Source organism: Chenopodium quinoa, unplaced genomic scaffold, assembly GCF_001683475.1.
Source record: "Chenopodium quinoa cultivar QQ74 unplaced genomic scaffold, ASM168347v1, whole genome shotgun sequence".
In the NCBI taxonomy this organism is placed as follows: Eukaryota; Viridiplantae; Streptophyta; class Magnoliopsida; order Caryophyllales; family Amaranthaceae; genus Chenopodium; species Chenopodium quinoa.
Window position 1 is genome coordinate 2,151,846 of NW_018743066.1, and position 21,827 is coordinate 2,173,672.

At 34.9% G+C, this 21,827-nt stretch overlaps 4 protein-coding genes and 1 non-coding gene across 5 annotated transcripts; 3 read left to right on the top strand and 2 right to left on the bottom strand.

The window, feature by feature from the left end:
- Positions 1-249: 249 nt before the first annotated feature.
- On the bottom strand, positions 250-4,431 carry LOC110731360 (tobamovirus multiplication protein 1-like). The gene is made up of 11 exons (XM_021911211.1): positions 4,085-4,431; positions 3,306-3,396; positions 3,164-3,216; positions 2,200-2,292; positions 2,010-2,081; positions 1,832-1,904; positions 1,707-1,752; positions 1,534-1,597; positions 1,063-1,116; positions 729-806; positions 250-629 (listed from the first exon to the last, which is right to left on the bottom strand). Exons 1-11 carry the CDS (start codon positions 4,235-4,237, stop codon positions 537-539), a joined length of 870 nt encoding a protein of 289 aa, XP_021766903.1. The 5' UTR covers positions 4,238-4,431; the 3' UTR covers positions 250-536.
- Positions 4,432-5,773: 1,342 nt separating this feature from the next.
- TRNAW-CCA lies at positions 5,774-5,845 on the top strand. Its single transcript has one exon. It is a non-coding gene; the product is annotated as a tRNA-Trp (tRNA).
- A 1,638-nt stretch (positions 5,846-7,483) lies between these two features.
- Positions 7,484-11,408, top strand: LOC110731361 (pentatricopeptide repeat-containing protein At1g61870, mitochondrial-like). Its single transcript, XM_021911212.1, has 2 exons — positions 7,484-8,365; positions 9,970-11,408. The coding sequence occupies exons 1-2, from the start codon at positions 8,002-8,004 to the stop codon at positions 10,806-10,808; spliced, it is 1,203 nt and encodes a 400-aa protein (XP_021766904.1). The 5' UTR covers positions 7,484-8,001; the 3' UTR covers positions 10,809-11,408.
- Positions 11,409-11,536: 128 nt separating this feature from the next.
- Positions 11,537-15,375, bottom strand: LOC110731362 (cardiolipin synthase (CMP-forming), mitochondrial-like). Its single transcript, XM_021911213.1, has 8 exons — positions 14,603-15,375; positions 13,628-13,694; positions 13,480-13,554; positions 13,216-13,267; positions 12,518-12,603; positions 12,357-12,431; positions 12,167-12,261; positions 11,537-12,080 (listed from the first exon to the last, which is right to left on the bottom strand). The coding sequence occupies exons 1-8, from the start codon at positions 15,064-15,066 to the stop codon at positions 11,987-11,989; spliced, it is 1,008 nt and encodes a 335-aa protein (XP_021766905.1). The 5' UTR covers positions 15,067-15,375; the 3' UTR covers positions 11,537-11,986.
- A 1,825-nt stretch (positions 15,376-17,200) lies between these two features.
- On the top strand, positions 17,201-20,824 carry LOC110731365 (probable serine/threonine-protein kinase PBL23). The gene is made up of 5 exons (XM_021911216.1): positions 17,201-17,583; positions 18,141-18,325; positions 18,649-18,838; positions 19,172-19,563; positions 20,266-20,824. The coding sequence occupies exons 1-5, from the start codon at positions 17,370-17,372 to the stop codon at positions 20,683-20,685; spliced, it is 1,401 nt and encodes a 466-aa protein (XP_021766908.1). The 5' UTR covers positions 17,201-17,369; the 3' UTR covers positions 20,686-20,824.
- Positions 20,825-21,827: the final 1,003 nt, after the last annotated feature.

Sequence of the window (21,827 nt, forward strand, 5' to 3'; positions counted from 1 at the left end):
ATCTCCCCTAAAGCGATTTATTGTTATGGTGGTAAGCATTGTCTACGGAAGGCGACTCAAAGTAAGGGAAAAACCCAGAGTTGAGTTTTCATTCGGAGAAAAGTTTTACCAAGTATCCTATGCTTCTTTCTAGTTAAAAGGATAACAATTCAGGATTGGCCCTAAACAAGATTTGTGCAGCAAAAGAGTTGGCACGAAACTTTGTGCTTAGTTTTTGAACCATCTTTGCGTAGTGCAATTTGCAACCACTGAAGCAACAAAGAAATCCATCACATATATGCCCTTCTAGCTATAACATAATCCCATAGAACCATACAAAAATTTGGGAAAAACTTCCCATTGTTTAGCTGCAAAGTGTTGTCATTTGCTAAAGACTTATGATTTTCTTAGGGCATACTAGATCAATAGTCGAGAATTTCTTTGTGACAAAATTTGATGAAGCTCAATGTTGTGCAGTGTCTTAACTCTTGCAATTGAGGAGAATTGCATTCCAAAGGAAAACATCAACCGCAGGGCTGAAGATGTGGTGCCTGAGTTTAACAGATTGGGTGATATATGCCTGAGATTCTTTTTGGAGGCAGCTTCCGCAAGATGAAAAGGACCAGTGCCGAAGGTAAGATCTCAACAAGCTGCATCAATAGTATAATTGGCAAAAAAATGTCTCAGGTACATGTAGCATGTCGGATTTAGGCTTAAAAACAATAATTTGATGGGAGTAAAAGTTATACCATATAATAGAAAAAGTCCAGGATTGGATGATCCAATACATCGAGGGAGGCATTCGCATCAAATGCAGATACGAGTACCTATATCAGGTGAACGTCAATACACATTGCCTAATCACAGTATTAACATACTTGGATACTTGTTTCAGACACAGGTATGTATCCAAACATGTTGAAGTGTCGAGTAATTGGTGTGAAATAGAGTCCAAAATACTCCTTACCAAGTTAAGCAGAAAAGGTAAATAGGAGCAAGAAGCAACATTGATAGTTTAAGCTCAAACATAGAAAATCAGCAAAAAGACTTTTATGACACCTCAGTGAAGAAGAAGAAGCTCACCACAATACATCTTATGAGAAAGCAGGTGAAACATACAGCTGCTACTGATCCAACCTGACAATGTCAGAAACTGCAAGTTAAGATCTTTATCTTATGGGAAAAAAAGAAATTGGAGGATGAGGAGAGGGAATATGAAATATTGGGATTTAGATGCGGCTGGTGCAGCTTTGGTTCGTTACTAAAGGCACGCTAGAATCTGTTCAAAATTCTAGTTCTGAGATTGTAGAAATTGACTAGCCTCAAATGTATGTCAAGTTTCAAGGTTTTCAACTAATGTTAGAAATTGAAGTTATCTGTTTACACTTTTGAAAACATGATTAGAAGTATGAAAATCTGATTTTAGGCAGAGGATTAAAGGATTCTACTCAATCCAATTCTTTACAAAACTACTCTGTGTATGGAGAAAATGCAATCCATCAAAAATCTATGTGAGATACTGGATTAAAAAATGTTTCAGATAAAAGCACAAACCTCATATAGTTTCTTACTTCTCCCTTTAGATTCAATTGGGAACTGTCTCAGCATTAGAAATAATCTGGAGTCATTCAAGGAAAACACGACTAGTAAACACAATTACAAAGTATATTGGTATAACAAATCTGCATCGGTGTTCAACTTTAAGGATCAAACATTTAAAATCTGACCTTCGTCCATAGAACAAGAAACTGATCGCAGCAACAAGTGAGACAGCTGACAGAATTTAAAGAAGTATGAGAGTACGGATATAGTGGTCCCAAAACAAAACATCATCATCAATGAAAAAAAGAACCTGCAATAAAGATCCGTCCAACGGTTTCCACTATTTCATTGTTATACAGCCAGAGAAAAATCCAGATGCAAACCTGAAGAGCAAAATATTAATATCATGTATTCAAACCCCTTGAAAATAAACTGGTAACAAATCACTGACATAAGAAAAATACAAGTAGATGTGAGTTGTAACAAACCTGTATGAAGTAAATTCCAGCATTGAGCAATATGTAAACAAGCCTCAGCTTATCAGCCGGTAGATATCTAGCCTGATGATTAAATTAGTAATCATTTGTTAGGCGGCAAATGAGCTAAAATGAGATGTCTGTTACAAACTTACAACTTTGTTACCAAATGTAAGCATGGAAACATCAAATTAGACTCTACCTGATGATCAATCTCTGCCCAAAACAGGACAAGAAGAGTATAAGTGGAGAAAAATAGAAGCCCGGGAAGATCCAGTAACACCAACATTAAAACCTATCATAGGATAGACACAAAAAATGTCAAATGCACATTTCTATACAAATTTTCCAAAGATACAGACTAAAGTGCATTGTGTCAAAATTTGCATGCTCTAGAATTCGCTCAGAGACTACTATCAAAAGAGACAACTCCTGGTAAGTGATAGCTGGAGAAGATTTATGCATTCAAGAACAGCGAGTCATAGACTCATGGGCCAACATGAGAGACAAAAGTGGATGATGGCAAAGACATGAAATTAACATTTCAAGGTTTGAACTAAACACTCTAAAAAATAAACCTTCAAATGAAACAATAGCATACGCATATATTTATAAATTTTATCAGCCAAGTCCCTAACTAATCAATGGGAATTAAGAATCATAAATGGCAGTATATACTTGTACAAGGAATATACAAGTAATAGTCTTTTTCAGTCATTACAAGGCATACCAGAAATCCCCCAGTTTTCCAGCATGATGGTTACATTGGCATGTCAGGCTACAGAGAGAAATTGTGATAATAAACTGATACTCCCTCCGTCCTTAAATGCTTTTAAAACCATACACTAAAATTAAAGATTACTTATTGCATGTTAAGGAAGTAAAAACATACACAGTGAAGATGGGTATTGTATCTCAACTCAGAGTCTTTAATATAACCCCTAATGAAGGTCTGTTATGAACTTATACAGCGATGGATGGAATGATAGACTAATTGTACTGCCAATTTCATGATTGCATTTGGTTTCTTAGCTTGTACAGTATCAAAATACATATTGATTGTTAATCACATTATGACCAATTCACAGTGCATAGAGCCATAGAGTGTAAAAAACACCAACACCAGCGTTAAGGAAAGAACGTCTAAGGTATGAAAGAAAACTTACCCTAGGACTCAAAATAAATACTTGCTTGTGCAGGCCAAATACAATTGCTCGAACTGAAAATATAAAACTCATTGTCAAAACAAATAGGAACAAATAATAACCATTGTACTCAGAAAATTACAAATACAGAGTCTAGCCTCACCTCCATTTACAATGAAGTTCATAAGATGAAACACCTTCTGTAAGGTCCATCTATATTCGGGAACTCTCAACTCGATTCTAATTAACTGAACCTGCAGATTATAAACTTATAATTGAGAACAACCAGGAAATAGTTACTTTGCAAAAGTCCATTACAGTGATCCTCCATTGCTCTTTTAAAAAAACACAAGCATTAAGCTCACTGGCAAACACACCGAATATCGAATTTTCAAGTTTCCTCACTATACATTAAATAGAGACAAACATCTTGGCATTATAAATTTCAAAGAATGTTAGTTAGACCAATTATCATTCTTCTCACCCTTCCTCCCCCTTTTTCCAACATTAAACAGAAGATTATCTGCCATAATATAACAGAACAAAACTGGCTGAATGAGTAAAAAAAAAAGAGCAAATTTATCAAATTCATGATCAAAGCAAAAATCCAACTTTGTAAAAAAGTCTAGTCCAAAACATTCAATCTAAACCAAAATAATTCGGCTCGATTTTAATCGGACTTAGAATTTAATTTAAATTAATTACACCCTTACCAAAAATTTACTAACTCCCATAGACTAATCCCAATTCCCAATATCATCCAAACACAACCATTTTCATCATTGTAACAATCAAAATTCACATTTTCCAATAAAATTTAGTCATAAAAAATTAAAATAAAGAAAACCCAACATAAATTTCTCAGCATACTACAAATTTAACCATTCAACAACAAATTTAAACATTCTAGGGAAGAGAGAGAAAGAGAGAGTTACCACTTACCAGTGCAACAGAAGAAATAAGGGTAAAAAGAGCAGAAAGAGTGAAAAAGATGGCATCTTGCCACCCAACTGAGTCATTGATTTCATTCCACCAGCTTGTAATTAACCTTCCAATTTCAACATTATTCACCAATTTCTCAAGTTCAGATGTCATTGTTGATTCCCACAAAATTTTCTGAGTTGCCCAGAATATTTTTTTTCTGGGTAAAAAAGTTGGAGAAGATGAATCACTGCAGATTAGTGGAAGTCAGCATCCAGTATTTTGAATAAAGCTTATTGCCAACCAGTCTTGTGGGTTTCTTGCAAGGTCAATGCTTGAATTGACTAGTGGATACCTAAAGCTTTTGATTTTAGATTCAATTTCAATTTTGAAACTTTATTCCCTGGTCCAATTGTCCAACATTAATACTTTATCCGTTTCTTTTTAGCTGACACGTTTCTTGAAATTCAATCATTAATATCTCTAATTATTTATAAGCAAAAGTTCTAAAAAGTTGATATTTTGAAAATATATATATCGTGACGAGTTTAACAAGATCCCACGTGATTATGTTTTTCATTACGTATAAATCACAAAACACGGTCAAAAGAAAGTGTGTGAACATTGCCAAAGTCAAAGCGTGTCAACAAATTAAAAACGGAAGTAGTATTTGAATACTCGTACAGTATTATTAAATACATAAGGATATATGTATACTCCATAACGTATTGCAATTGTTTAGGAGTAGGGGTACTAGGGGATTTTCTTTCCTCCTTCATGTACTCTAAATTGTTGACTGTAATTGAGTTGACTTAGGGCCTCTTCTTATTCACGAAACTGAGTTGAACTGATTGGAGTTGAACACAATTGATTGGAGCTAAACTAAACTAAACTAAACTGAACTGAATTGTTTATGAGAGAAGGAAATTAAGAAATGAACTGAAGTGATTGGAGTTGAACTAAAATTAAGCTGAAGAGAATATACCCTTAATATGTAAGAGCCTAAGAGGTGCACGTTGAATAGAATTTTTTTTTTTTTTTTAATCTTACCAAGAAAAAAAAAAGGGTTTTTGTATAGTATAGAGTACTAAACAAGGTTGGGTAAACCATTTTGTAACTTGAGATCATTACTTCACAAGGTAGTAGAATTTTTGGGGATGAAGATGGTGAAGATCTCTTATCGCCCCCCTCTCACTTCCAAACGTCTGTCATGTAAAAACTAGACTAAAAAAAATTGTGTGAGGTCTTGTTTATTTAGACAGTCATGGAATCATGAAAGAGATCAAAGATTCAAAGTCCCTATTTTGAACAAAATGATAATATTTGAGCATTGAAACCACCTTGTTAAAGTTTTATAAATTGTATGAGAATGTATAAATTATAATCACATATGGAGTATATACGAGCCAAACACGTAATCGCTTCACAATACAATCTCATATTTACTCATAAATTGTAGAATAAATAGCCTTAAATTAACAGAGATAGTTTAAATTCAATAATATAATCATATTCATGAATCATCATAATCCTGTAAAACAAGAATTATAGCAAATTCAATCAGCGATTGATATTAAATCCAATCTGATAATAAATCTTATTATATAAAGTCCAATGCGAAAGTAATTTAGGAATAATAACAAAATTACTGCAGTAAATAGTAATTAGTGTCTTGTAATATTGATTAAGCAAGCTAATTAATCAGCAACAGGATCCGTGGCGCAATGGTAGCGCGTCTGACTCCAGATCAGAAGGTTGCGTGTTCGATTCACGTCGGGTTCAAACCCCCGATCCTAAACGGATGTTTTTTTCATTTTTTTTTGGTTCATTTATTTTATTTGATTTTATGAGTTGGATGTAACCTGCTATTTTCATTTATTTATTTTTTTTTTGGCAAAAGTTGTAAGATTTTAAATTTTAATTACTGTATTAGAAATCGTATCCTAAATTGGTTGCATTTCTTACATGTAATTGAAGTATTCTCTTTCATGTATATTAGGGACACGTAATGAAACAAACGCATTATCTAATGCACAATTGCATTCACTAACTAGATTAATCGTGGGATTAGAAAAAAAAATAAAAAAATTGAAAAGTTGATTCTTTGTCAAAATGCTCATGGTTCATTGGATATGCAAATTTTGCAACATATAGATGTATTAGTGTAGGCACAGAAATTTTATCAAGTGTCGTTACACATTGTTCAGGTCAAAGTCAAATTATTGACTTGAATATATTGACTACATAATTAATATGGGTTATTTTAGCCCGTATTATTTATTTTAGTTAAACTCATTTAATTAATGATAAAGTCCAACAAAATGGATTTGATTTAATTTAAATGAGTCATTTATGAAATGAGGTGGAAATGGATATGAGGCCCATTCAGTGGTCATCTTGAAACCCTAGCTTGGGAGAACTCTATAAATAGAACTCTCCTCCCTCATTTCACACACATGAAAAATCTAGAGAAAAACCTCTCTACTAAAAAAAACCCTCTCTAAACTTCTCTAAGAAAAACCAATCTCAAGAGCTAGAAGAAGAACAACAAGCACCAGACGTGTCGTTCCATTCTAGAAGACCAACCTTGATTGAGATCAAGCCTTTTCGGCCCTCTATCAAGGAATTCCAGTTTCAACTACAACAAATCGAGCCATTTAACGACGTAGCGTGGAAATCGAATCAGTGGATTACATTAGAGATTGTACTCAAATTTATTATATTAATAAAAGTTATATTTGTTGCATTTATTTTGACTATTTCGCAGACTCAAAATTTGTGTTTACAATTAGACTATTATTAGCTTTTACGTGTTTATGAGATTTTTAGTTATATAAACACTTTATATAGGTGACGTACTATATCCATTTGCAAGTTAACAATTTCAATGCATTTCTTACATTCAATATGAAGTTTTCTCTTTTCTCATTTTTTGAACACATAAATAATAAAAGATATTTAGAGACACAACCGTTTACGAATTTACCACATTAGCAATAATCTATTACTAGAACCTTATATCTTAATGATGATCCCCCCTATGGATGGTATGTTGATTGTGATGAGGCCGCTAAGGGGTGCCCTGGACCAACTGGAAGGGTGTCATTATTCGAGATTATGCAGGGAATCAGATAGCTTCATTCGCTGCAAACTTTGGGTATAATACTGCCTTTAGAGCAAAGGTTTTGGCTCTTGTAAGGGGATTGGAGATAGCCAGGAATCTACAAATCGATAAGCTTGAAGTCCAGCTCGATAATCAAGCCTGTGTTCATGCGTTACATACGCATAAGGTGGCCTATGGTGAAAATATCCACGGCATTCGGCAATGCCTCGAGCTACTTAATGATGATCGATGGCAAGTTAAGGTGGTGCACATTTTCCGAGAAGGCAATAAAGCGGCGGATTGGTTGGCCAACCGCGGAGCCATTCAAGACTCTCAATTAGAATCTTTCAATAATAATGTTCCGGCGGAACTTCGTCGTATTTTACAGGAGGATATTCGAGGTGTGACCTTGCCACGTCTAATCCCTCCGTAGGCAGTTTAGTTTATTTCCTTTAGACTTGTGTGCGTGTGGTTTATTTTTCTGTTTTTTTTTTCTTCTTTGTATATAATGCATCTTCATTCGAATAAAAAAAAAACCTTATCTCTTACATAAAAATCACACAAAATTTCTCTCCTAAGCTAGCAAGTCAACAAAAATTTATTTTCTACAATATTCATATTTTTATCTGTCCAAATTTCTCTGAGTTCAAAGTGTGCTATTTCCGTATCCATTTAAGTGCAACGAGTTACGAGTCTATCAATTACACCCTCACTAGTCACTCGCCAACTCCACTTGAGTAGCACCCAATCCTCCATAAAACTTCATAAACCCCCCGAAAGCCAAAACTAAAACCCTATTCTTTCTCTCTCCTCAACCTTTCTTCAACCTTCAACAATGGCGTTATTCGCCAGATTTCGATCAAGATCAATTCTTCAACTCCGAAACTACTCATTATCTCCCTCATCAATCCTAAGCTCGGATTCCAAAACAATCTTAACAAGCAAAGAGAAATCTAGGGCAGCTCTTTCTCTCCTAAAAACCGAGAAAAACCCAGAAAAAATCCTCGACATTTGTAGAGCAGCTTCCTTAACCCCTGAATCTCACCTTGATCGCATCTGTTTTTCTGTCGCCGTTTCTAAGCTCACTGAATCGAATTACTTCGAGGGTATTCGCGTTTTTATTGAGGATCTTAAGAAACGCCCAGATTTGCGAAACGAACGTTTCATTTCACATTCTATTGTACTATATGGGCAAGCTGGTATGAAACGTTTCTCTTCATTTTCTTATCAATTTCTTCATTTTATTAGATTATTAAGCAATATTGTTGATTTGGGTTGTTGCTAGAACTATGAATTGAGGAATGAATTAATAGGAAAATATTGTTTTGTGTTTGATTTAGAATTGGATTTGGGTATTGGAAATGATGAATTGAGTAATTAATCAATTATTTTTGTTAGAAATGTGTAAATTCTTGGTTTAGCTTCAAATTTGCTGCTAGTTTGATGAATTTGAATTTAATTCCTCAGTATTGTTTCAAAGTTATAATTTTTGCTGAGTAGTGTGTTGGGTCAGTGCAAAGTCAAATTATGAGGAGTTGGATAATGTATATATTCTGTTCATTCCTTGAGGTTGAAGGTGGGTTAGACTTAATTTTACCTTCAACGATAGAAGTGATGACATTACTGCTTCTAACAGCTTTTTATGAACAAATTTGCAAATTGAATTGATCTGAACTGTGAATTGAAATCCCTTTTAGATGCCAAAACTAGGTTTCTGGGTTTATTTGTCAGTTTGGACTGATGTGTGTGTTGGGTGAAGTTGAATGGGGTTGGAACAGGATTCGGGAGATGACTATGGTGGGAAATTTATAATGTTTGAACTTTGTGATTCAGTTACATTGTTCTGGCTGAATTTGGCTCTGAAAGATAGTTTTAAATGAGGGCTTTCACATATAATGATATAAGTACATAGCACAGTTAAGAGGGAAAGTCTATTGTTTGGGCTAGCTAGAATGAGATCAAATATGCAATTATTAAGGTGATAAAAAATGGAGGTATACAAGGGTACGCGATGGAGTAATTTCGGTGATGGTTCTTAATCTTGATGTTCAGATTTTGTTTAACTCTGAAACTTGCCGATGTGATGGAGTAAAGAAGGCTATGTCAATCTGACAGCTCAGAACTCAATATTTTCTGGGCATTCGTGGGTCAGTTAAACAATTCAAATCTTTTCACCTTAAGAGACTATCATTTAGTTCAAATAGGGACATTAATAAATTTATAAGTGCAGATAGGTTTCAAAGGGATACCTTAGTATAATCTACGTTTCAGATGTGTTTCAATAGGGGGTCACCCAAGTTAATTTATAACTGGCAACTGCATCAAGTTTCTGATAAATTTGGTAAGTTTTACACATTGTTTGGAGTGAGAGAATTGGAGTGAAAGGAAGAGAAGAGATAAGAATGGATTTATCCTCCCTTCTTTGGATACCTTTTGATAGGGGGGAAGGAAGGGAAGGGAGGGGAGGGGAAGGGAAATGGAAGGATTCATTTTCCCCTCCTTCTCTAAAGACTCTAATTAACCAAATCCCTCCAATGTTACCTTCTCCCTCCCATTCTATCCCCCCCCCCCCTCTTCTTTCTTCTTCCCTCCCTTTCCTTTCTCTTCCACTTTGCTGTCCAAACAAACAGTTAATAGTTTTGATATGTTGAGATAGGTTAAGATCTGTTCAGATAAGTGAACTTGAGGTGATAAGAAATTTAGAACACGGTGTGTTTATTTCTAATTTAGATGTCTAGACCCGAAGTTCCAGTTTATCTTTTTTTTTTTGGCCAACTAACTGATGAACAATGCTGTTTTGCAGGTATGCTTCAAAATGCCATTGATACTTTTCAGCAAATGGAAGAACTGGGTATACATAGGACTGTCAAATCACTCAATGCTTTGTTGTTTTCTTGCATTATTGCTAAGAAAAATAACGAGGTCAAGAGAATTTTTACGGATTTTCCAAAAACGTATAACATTCAGCCTGATATTGAAACTTATAATACTGTGATCAAGGCTTTTTGTGAGGCGGGTGAGTCGACTTCAGGTTATTCAATCTTGGCTGAGATGGGGAGAAAAAATTTCAAGCCAAATGCAACAACATTCACTAATATGATTTCTGGGTTTTACAAGGAGCAGAAGTTTGAGGATGTGGGAAAAGTTCTAGAATTAATGAAAGAGCATGGACTGAAACCAGGGCTCAGCACATATAATGTCAGGATCCAGAGTTTGTGTAAGTTGGGAAGGTCATTTGAGGCTAAGGCTCTGTTAGATGGGATGCTTGAAAGGCATATCAAGCCGAATTCAAATACCTACACTAGTTTGATCCATGGGTTCTGTAGGGAAGGGAAGCTTGAGGACGCAAAGGCGTTGTTTAAGAGAATGATCAACCATGGATGTAAACCAGACACTAATTGCTACTTCACTCTTATATACTTCTTGTGCCAAGGTGGTGATTACGAAACTGCATTGCAGATTGCCAAGGAGAGTATAGAGAAGAATTGGGTCCCGAATTTTACTACCATGAAATCTCTTGTGGACGGTCTGGTGAGCGTATCAAAGGCTGATGAAGCTAAGGAGCTTGTTGCTCTAATGAAGGGGAAATTCCCAAACAATGCTGATCTTTGGAAAGAAACTGAAGAGAAGCTATCACAGTAGGAGGGGACTAAAGCTTCACATGCTTTGTTGGATATCATACAATTAATAACATTGTAGCCGAGATGTCTGCTTGGATACTACTTCGTATTTTGTAAAAGCTCCTCTTGGTTCTTAAGCCTGGATACTAAGCTTTTTCGACATAAGATAAGGTCATTAGCTCATTTTGCTTACTGATGTTTCCTTAGAATCTTTTCTTTGTTGACCTAGTGATGGTGCTTTTTGAATGGCCACTCTCATCACTGCTGTTCTAATTATTGTTCTGAAAGCAGCAATAATTTGTGAAATCTAGCTAGAGAACATATACAAACAGTTTTGCTATTTTGTAGACGATTATTTTTAAACAGCTTTGTGTAGCATGTTTTGTAATTTGTATTACTCCAGTACTTCCTTAGCTGAGGTGATTATTATAGCTATTGAGATACAAAGATCTACCATTAACACCTCTACAGCTTCAGGGAGTCAGCGAGTCGCACACACTAGTCTTCAAGTGATTTGTTAGAGAAAGGGGGCTGGAATTCCGAATTCTGTAATGTGCACACCTTTGTGTGAGTAGAGCATTACATGCGAGATCTCATGTAAAGTGGAAGAGAATTTTATGCTTTCAACTTGGCACCATATTATTGATGTTCAAAATATGTTTTTGTTTGGTTTCAACCTGTTAAAAACAGCTTTGCATTTTTTTTAAGAGCTTTTGTAATCATTATTCAAAATTAGAAGATACTAGAAAAAGCAAAAATCCTGGAGTTTTCTTTTGTGATACTCTCATGAAATCCAGAGAACAACAAATGGAATAGTACTCTTGACAAATTGACAATAGACCAATAGTACATCTTCCCTTTTACATTTCTTTACTCTGCATCTACAGTCTAAACTATTAATTTACAAAAGGGCAAAGTACAGGACAGGAGGACTAATTACCATTTCTTTTGTAATCAGTCCTCACTCGTTAAAACCCTTGCAGCTCGAGAGGTTGGAGTCTGATCATCGCTACAGCTTTCAGGATCTCAAAAATGATCCACTCTCTACTACCCAGTGAGCTTGAAAAGAACAAACTCCGAGTCAATATTAATGCATGACGTAGAGAAGAGTCTGGCAGGCCGACCTTGGCATAGTGCACATCATTTCCATCAAGCGGAACCATTCAACAACTTTAAGAGTGAAGCGGTGAATATTCCACCTTAACGACTCCTTACTTTAGAGAGTGATCTGTTCCTCATGTGCTGCACTCCATATGCTGCAGTTGACCCCACTGTTGTAGAAGCCACAAGCCAGCTGCACCAAATAACATATATCCAGCTTTGCTTAGTAGCTCATGTTAACCAAATGGTATAAACAACAATACTTTTTCACCAATATACCTCAGATATTTGATATATGTCTGTGTCTCAGGAGTCCCAAGTTCAGGCTGCAGCAAGGCACCAGCGACTAAGATGATCTGGAAAAATGTATTTACCTGCACAAAGACTTGTCATGGCCTGAAAAGGACACATGCCCCATAACACAATCCAGGAAGCGGGAACTGAGCTCCACAAAAACCAAAAGACTCACCTTGCTGATGAATAAAGGTTCAATTTTTTCAGGACGCGTTCCATCAATGTTGAAGAAATCATACCAACTCTTCCACTGTACAAAGATCTCTGTTTGTAAAGCAGCAAAATATATATTTTTCCCCCTTGACAAAAGCTACCAATTCATGAGAGGAGACTGACCTGCCAGCTTAAGCTACTGCCTCTTTTGTAGAAAGCACCGCCAACAAGCATTACGTCCCGCAGCACCACTATGCTAACAAGCCCGGCTTCACATTATCACCAAAGCTTCATAATTAGTTCTCCAAACAAGTAAACACTACTGAGTTATGTTCTTCTTTCTGTGTGTGTGATTTTACACCCAATAGCAAGAATATTTATGCATATACTTGAACCAAACAAATTACCCATGAATGGCATAGGACTAATTCAAAGGCATATCCCAGACTTGATTCAAATGGTTCATCAAATAAAGACCACAACGGTAACACTTGAAGCATCACAAAATTATAAATCTTCAGGAACCAGAAAATGGGAAATTTAATAAGACATATTGACTCCAATTTATATTTGGATTCTGGGTTCTATTCCTCAAGGCACGAAAATTCCATAGAAGTAGATAAAACATCAAATGGAGCAGAAGGGATGACATTTGCAACTCAAACTAAACCAAACAAGCAATTCCTTTCATAAAAATCTTATAACATTCTTATTTGTAAAGTATCAAGGAGGCTGTAATTTAATTTAGAACAGAGATAACTATTTACTAAGCTATTGCTGCTATCCCTAAAAAGAAATGCAAGCATTGAACAGAGCCTACATACGAAATATGGATCATCATTCTTTTTCCTAACCCACATGTAAACAGATAGGTCACTTACGATGTAGAAGACCTTTCTCTACCATTGCCACAGCAACACATCCAACTAAAACCTGTACCACCAAAATGCATAATTGCAGACCTTTAAGATAAGTGGACAAATGTATCATTCTTTTGTGTATTGTGTGGGTAAAATTTCTCAAAGAATGAAGCTTGGAAGAGAGAACTGTAGTGTATCATTCTTATATGTATTGTGTGTGAAATTTCTCAAAGAATGAAGCTTGAAACTTTGGAAGAGACTAAGAGAGTATTATAGCTCCTTTACCTTATCTGCAAGAGGATCTAGATAGGAGCCAACAGCTGAATTAATGTCCATCTTCCTGGCAAGAAATCCATCCAGCTACATAAACAAAAAGACTTAGGTCTTGATCATAAAAAAAATCTGATGACACAAGATTGAAAGACATTCTCACCCAATCAGAAGCACCAGAAATGGCTAATCCTGCAAATGCCGGAAGATACCATTCATTTACAATCATCCTGCACATAATCAGATGTTCAGATCACACATTAAAACCTCCTTTTTATCCTCCAGTCAATCAGTCAAAAACCTCCCCAATCCTCCGGACCAACAAAAGACAGCATGAAATTAGCACTAGCCAAAGGTATGAAGGTAAACACTTATTGCAAGCATAAGTTCAACATAAGTTATGAAGACAATCAAGCCAAAATCCAATAAGTGCATAAGTTCAACATATTTCTGACTGCTCTTACTCTCATTTACATAACAAAATTGCATACATGTTACTGTGGTTTTACAAAAAATCTACAGATTCTACACCATACCCTTGCCTTTACAACAGTCTCCACAGGACTATAGCCCTTTTTATTTATAGTATTGTGAATTGCGATAGAGTTCATTGAAACCGGCAACAAACTCACCATAGCTATCCCCCCCTAGGCCACATAAAGCCACAAATGAAACTTTGCGACTGGACAAAGATTTGTCTAGTCTTCTTCATAAACTCATATCCTGGGTTAAAGCTTACAGAAACTTTATACTCCGTATCATTCTAATAAGAGTATGACACTCTCTAATTTGAAATTAATAGGGCATCTAGGCATATACTAGTACTTACTATTTTACCACAATGTTGAAATAATAGTTTGTCACAAATAATAATGATCAACCAATGAGGTCTTGGCCTAGTGTTATAAGGGCATGTGTACGATAGGTCACAAGTTCGAAACTTCTTCCCCCATTTGTAATTTGTATCGCCATTGTAGCTCATCCACAACCAAAAGTGATCATAGTAGCTTTCTAATAGTGCTAAAAAGTTATATTCTTGAATCTTGATAGTAGTTCTTAACACAACACAATTACAAAAACAAAGCAAAATTGAAGATATTCTAGCTAATTCAAGAGCAATTGAGCTTAAAATGCTTACCAACCGAGCAAAGGACCCGAAAGCAACCGCGCAAACGAGACGAAATTAGGCAAATTGACAATGCTATCAACCAAACCACCGCCATTAACATCATCCTTAGCATCAATTCTCTCAACCCTCGCATCCGAAGAAGGCTTAACAAACCCTAAATTGATCGGAAACCCTAATTTAGCATTCTGCAGAATCTTCAAGCTACGGGGTAAAACGACGTCGCTTCGAACAAGAAGTGGGGTTGCAGATTGAGAGAGCATCCATGGAGATGAAGAGAGGAAGAGGGGTCCATTGAAGAGAGAGAATGAAGGGGAGATGATGACGTCAGAGGAAAGAGGAGAGAGAAAGCGAGATTGGGAATGCAGAGGAGAGAGAAAAGGGTTTCGAGAAAATGGTTGCTGGGATTTGATTTTGGAGATGATTTTGAGATTAGGGTTCTTGATGATCTTCTGAAGGGATCTGAAGATCGCCATTGTTGTTGAGCTTGAAGATCAATTGAGCATTGAATTGAATTGAATTGTTTTTTTTTTAAAAAAAATTCGAACAGTTAATTTAAAGTGTAATTTAAATTAGGGTTTGTAATAACAAATTAACAAGTGATTAAATTAATTGGGGAGGAAGAAAGAAAGAAAGAAAAAATGGAGGTTTAAGCAGGGTTTTTTAGATGGGAAGAAGAAGATGAGAGGTGGCACAACACGTGGTTGACTAGCTATCCATTTTTATTCCATTAGTCATAAGTTGGAAGCTTAGATTAGGAAGAAATGTAGACAAGAAGTTACATACATGGTTGTGGCTTCTATGGGGCGTGCCTCGTGTCAAACCCATTTATTTCGGAATCGGCTAGGCTCCGTCGATAGCTTGGTTCACTATCTACGTGTCGTGTTAAATTTTTCGAAAAGACAAGGCTAGTAAAAAAAATACTCGTATGATGTTATAGGGTCGACCAAATACGCATGAATCGACATGATAACATATCTATGTCTATGTGTTTCGTGCATGGGCTATGGTTTTTTCATGTCAGGTCGGACCGTGCTATAGGGGTGTAAATCATGCGAGCTACATCTATCGTTAAATGAAAGTGAATCTATGTGGTATCTAAATGATGTAATTATTTTAATGATTACTTCGTATATGCTTAGGTTAAAGTGAACTTTTAAATGGTGAAACTTTAAAAGTTGCGAATAGAATAAGAAACCCAATAAATAATATGAAATATGACTATCATGTAGAGATGGAAATGGATCGGGTTTGAGGCGAGTGGAGCATCACCCGGATCCATCACCTGCCTCCATCCACCCCACTCGATCCATCCATCCATCACCCACGGGTGAAACAGATAATTCACCGGTTCAGTTGATGAGAAGCTACTTGCTATTGCTAATTTTGTCAAACATGGCCTTTATATTAACTTGTTTTTCTCAAGTGATCAAAATAGAATCTTGTCCCTTGATAAAATAGTAAATTGTTGACTTATTGCTACTAAGTTATCAAATTGATCATTCAATTCCCTTGACCCTAGTACTACTCATATATGTCATGATGTCAATACGTATATACTCGGTACGGTATATTTTTTATGGCTCATCTGTTCCAAACTGATTTTATAAGTTAAAACCACCTATGCAATTACTCAAACAAAAACCTTAGAACTTTCCAACAAACATCAATTTTCATTTAGTAATTAATCGCACAACATTGACAATAATGCTACACATATTATTCTAGTCTTTTATATTAATGTAGTCGTGTATACAATATACATTTAGTCTTGTACCATGCTCTAATTCCGACCTTTTGCTATAATGTTGTTAGACTACTATTTATTTATCTATTTGTTTATTTATTTTTGACTGTTATTTAAATATTTGGTCAAATTAGAGAGGGGTGGGGGATGTAAATTATGTAAATCAAATATGAAATAATGATCAAGAATTTGAGATGAAATAATGTTACTCCCTCTGTCCCTAAATTACATTCCTCATTCTCTCTATTATGTGAGGAATAAATGCGAGAAAGAGAAATGTAATTTAGGGACTGAGGGAGTACGTTTTTTATTACACCATTTTATTTCATTTCTTTGCACCATACATACACTAATTTTTAAATAATTTGTATACTAATACAGTCTTAATTCAACTTACATAAATTTAAAGCCTTTTTTTTGCAAGTATATAATAATAATCATTTGATCATGTATCTACTTAATTAAGTAAGTACATGCATGCATGAACGATTAAATGATCATTAAAAATAATTAATCTCTATTAGGATGATGCTGACACGAGGTTGACCAAGATCAGATATAATACACCTTAGTTAAAAAATCATCCAATAAAAGTTAAAAGTTTACGGAAAAAAAGAGATAAACATGAATAAAAAAGGAAAAAAATAAAATAAAATAGATGAGATAATTAATTCAGTTAAAAAAACAAATTGTCAACCTAATCACATACATATGGTCGTGCAGCCAATACATAGTTGTAATGTTGTAACAAACAAAAATTGCAGGCCTAGACTTGTAATATGCCAACTGTTTCAATTTAATTATAAATGGAAATAAAATGGGAAATATTTGTATTTATTAATAAAATTAAGTTAGAGAAAAAAGAGGGTTTTTAATTTTTATTATATATAATAAAATTTAAAGGAGGGAAATTGATATAGTAATGAATGGTTAATGATAAAAAGCTAAAGGAGGAAAAGTTAAGTTTGGGGTGTTTGCATTTTTGAAGGAAAATAATTATTAAGGAAGGAGGGCATAATAAGCTGAAAGAAGATGATCTTTCTAGGCTGCTGCAGGGCGGAAATCCTCGACGAGGAAGGCCGTAGCAGCAGCAGTAGCAGCCTCGTGTCGACGCCGAGGAAGAGCAACAGGTGGAGGAGGAGGAGGAGTGGTAAGAGAGCCATTATGAATAATAACGGGAATTATCATGCTAAGATGTCTATTGCTACCGTTGTTAAGACCTTCTCTTTCAGAACTACTACAAAAGGTTTTCTTTTCTTTTTTTTTTCTTTTCAAAATGCTAATTAATTATGTTTTTCAAACTTTAATTATTTTGAAAATTATCTTACATGAAATAAACATGATGATTAAATTATTTGGTTTGTATGTTAATATGTTATGATTTTAGGGATGATGATTCATGTACATATGTATTTTTTGCGTTAAGAACGTGTTTCCTCCTTTTTTGCATTTTTTTTTTGAATATCCAATTAAAACCCAAATCAAATTAAAATTAAATTAATACGTAGTATATAATATTGATAGATTTATATTGACAAGAAAAGACAATATATTTGTATATGATCTAAATTGACCGGAACACCTTATAACCCGAATGCCTTATGTGTAATGTCAAAATGAAGAATGATGATGATCTTAGATCATGTCAAATTAATGTAAGCAACACCCAAAGAAATAATTATTGCCTAATTTAATTTGTATAATATTGACTTTTTTTGTTTATTCAATTCTAACAAGAGTCCCAAACTTTTTTTGGTATCATATAATCATATTTGTGTTCTTGTGTATCAATGTATGTCATAGGTAAGAAGAAACAACAAACGGTTGAGTATTCTGACCGATCAATCTCCGGCCAAAAGATTTCAGCAGCTCAAACATTCACATTTCGACAAATGGCTAACACGACCAATAACTTCAGCATTGATAATCTCGTAGGTGAAGGCGGATTTGGGAGGGTGTACAAAGGTTACCTTCAAGGTGTAGACAAGGTAATGTCGTACTTCCTTTTAAAAAAAATTGCAACACCTTGACTTCTGCATTTTTAGTACACGAATTTTGATAACGTATTATGAATGTTGTTAGTCAGATTTGTCTCAACATGTTTTCATTAAACCAAGCTTTAATTAAATATTAATGTTTAAGCTGTGTATTGACAAATGTGTTGGTCAAACAATTGCAATTTTAAGAAACGAAAGTATTATGATTAGTCTAGAATCATACGTTTGTGAAAAACCAATGTATATCAGCTTAATTTGTCGCGAATATGGATGAATGATCTTTAATTTTTTAGATATGTTGTTGTTTGAATCAGGTTGTGGCAGTGAAGCAGCTTGACAGGAATGGACTGCAAGGAAACAGAGAATTTCTATCAGAGGTTTTCATGTTAAGCCTTGTTGATCACCCAAATCTTGTCAATTTGATTGGATATTGTGCAGATGGTGATCAGAGAATCTTAGTATATGAATATATGGCTTTTGGATCCTTGGAAGATCATCTTTTAGGTAATATCAATTTCTTAATAGTTGCAATCTTCTAGTATAATCATGTAGCATTCTTAATCTTTATGTAGCTAGACGTGTCATTCGTACCTTTCGTGTTTTGTTTCCATTACCCACTTTTTAGGGTTATCGAAATCTTTATTTAAAATGATCAGGTTTAGATTGAGTCAATTTCATTCTCAAGTTCATATAATCTATTGGATCTTATACAATATGTTATTTGTTAGCTTAATAGTTCATTTTTTAGATAAATTTACACGGGCTATCAAGTTATTTTTGGTCGGATTTTAGCAGGCCGAGTCAATTGTTTGACTAGTCTATTGACACCTATTCTAGATCTTCCTCCGAACACGGAGCCCTTGTCTTGGCAGACAAGGATGAAGATAGCCGAGGGAGCTGCCAAGGGGCTCGAGTATTTGCACGAGACTAGCAAACCACCAGTGATATATCGCGATTTTAAAGCATCAAACATCCTATTAGACGAAGAATTTAATCCTAAACTCTCAGACTTTGGGCTAGCTAGAATTGGTCCAACTGGGGACAAAGAACATGTCTCGACTAGAGTCATGGGCACGTACGGATATTGTGCACCCGAGTATGCCATGACTGGTAAGCTCACCACAAAATCCGACGTTTATAGCTTTGGAGTTGTCTTCCTTGAGCTCATTTCAGGAAGGAGAGCTGTTGATACTACTAAACCAACAGCTGAACAAAACCTCATTTCTTGGGTATGTCTAACTTCTTAAACTAGCAACTCTGCTATATTTGTTTCAATTTTTTGTTTTGCAAATTTGTAGAGGCTTTGACAGTTATTATGTTTAATTATCTATTAGCAGAAATCATAAAAATTTGTTACATTAAGGCCCTGTTTTCTTCACCTTACAAAATAATATTAAGTAAAAATAATTTCAGTTCAGTAAAAATAAGTTCAGTTCAGTAAAAATAATTTGAGTTTAGTAAAAATAAGTTCAGTTCAACAAAGTTCAGTTTTATTAAAGAAGAATTATAATAGAAAATCAGTAAAAATAATTTCAGTTTAGCAAAAATAATTTCAGTTCAGTAAAATTAATTTGAGTTCAGTAAAAATAATTTAAGTTCAGTAAAAATAATTTCACTTCAGTAAAATTACACAATTATTTTTATTACATCTAGGTTAGTACTATTAGTCAAAAGTCTCAAAACTAATTTATTTTCCATTCCAAGTTTTTGTGTAGGATATATTGGATTTAAAAGCGTTCTAAACCTAATTTGGTCATAGTTCACCTAACCCAATCCTCCTTTCTTGAATATTGTGGATTTGGGCTTGGCAAAAAATGGTTGTACTACAACCTTATATGGCCCGACCCATGATCAGCTCTACTATGCATATAAACTATACCTGTTTATCTCATGTTGAAGTTTATAACGCGTAATTTTTCACCATCTTGTAGGCACAACCACTCTTTAAGGATAGAAAGATGTTCACAAAGATGGCAGACCCACTACTAAAAGACAAGTATCCAGTGAAAAGTTTGTATCAAGCCCTTGCAGTAGCAGCAATGTGCCTACAAGAAGAAGCTAGCACAAGACCTTTGATTAGTGATGTTGTAACTGCCTTGGCATTCCTATCGAAACCGGAAGATGACTATGAAAGCCCTAGGAATTCTGTCATCATACATGCTGTCGAAGAGGAAGACATGGAGAATGATCATGAGGAAGATTATCATAAAGACGATGAAAATGAAGATGAAGATGAAGATGATGATAAGAAGGTGCACCAACATGGTTATGTGGTAGATATAGATGAGTCCTCGCCTAACCGGCATTTCGAAACTAGTCACCCTCTTCCTATGCCGGATAGTAATGCGTGATATGAATGTTGTGGTGTAGATTTTGCCTATTTTGGGCCATTCATTTGTGTTTATGAAATGCTAGAGCATGTAGATTGTAGGCAAATTAAAATTTCTCCCTCAATGAACATTAATAGATTATTAAAGGGGTTTATTATGATATGAACTTGTTTCTTAAACTCCTATTTGGTACTAAATGATTCAAGCTAAATTCATAGCTAAACCCTTTTCTTTGAGAATGGTTGAAATGTGTGATAATTTTTTGATTTTTCTGTAGGTGGAGAAATCATTACAACCGATCTACTCCGTATATCGGTATGATTATTTCGTCTTGTATAATAATCGTGACTCATAACTAAGAAATACGCGTTTTTTTAAATGGTATACGTAGAATTGGTCCCTTAATTGTTGAAACACACAATCAAGTCACAAGACAATTAGGTTGTTGGTAGCTAGATGAATGGGCTATCAACTTTCTATAATCACCTCATTTCAAATGTTTCGTTGAGTTAAACTATCATTAGAATATAATTGATTATTCACAATCTATTCACAAAATTAACAATAAATGTTAGCTTTTAATTGATTTGACTCATTAAACTCATAACCTAACACCTAACCAAATACCTAAACTAAATTTCCCAACTATAAACAAAAAAAGGGAAGACTCAAATTCGCTTCCTAACCCATAAAATGCCCAATCTAACCAAACACCTAATCCAATCAACCCACAAAGCAGCCCAAGTTGTGTCGGCCCATACTAACCCGGTGGTCTTATCTGTGTCACCATGGCCCATCCCAACACACAACGAGCACAACCCAACTCGACATGTTGGCTATCTCTTGACAATTCCATATACGAAATAAATAAAAGATGAGCAAAAAAAAACAACACTTCATGAGTAGTTTATGCTAGTACAAGCAACGCCACGATTGTATCACTTTGTATAATTAAATCACACGAAGACGGTTGTATTCACTATCCTATTGGCTTAGATTCTAATTCCTAACAAAAAAATAAAAAAATAAAAATCCCAAATCCGTTTCCTAACCCATAAATCACTCAATCCAACTCAACTCGTACATGTTTCGATCAACCCTTAAACCAGCCAAAGTTAGGCGGGCCTCAACCAACCCAGTCCCACCTCGGGTTTTGCCATGCC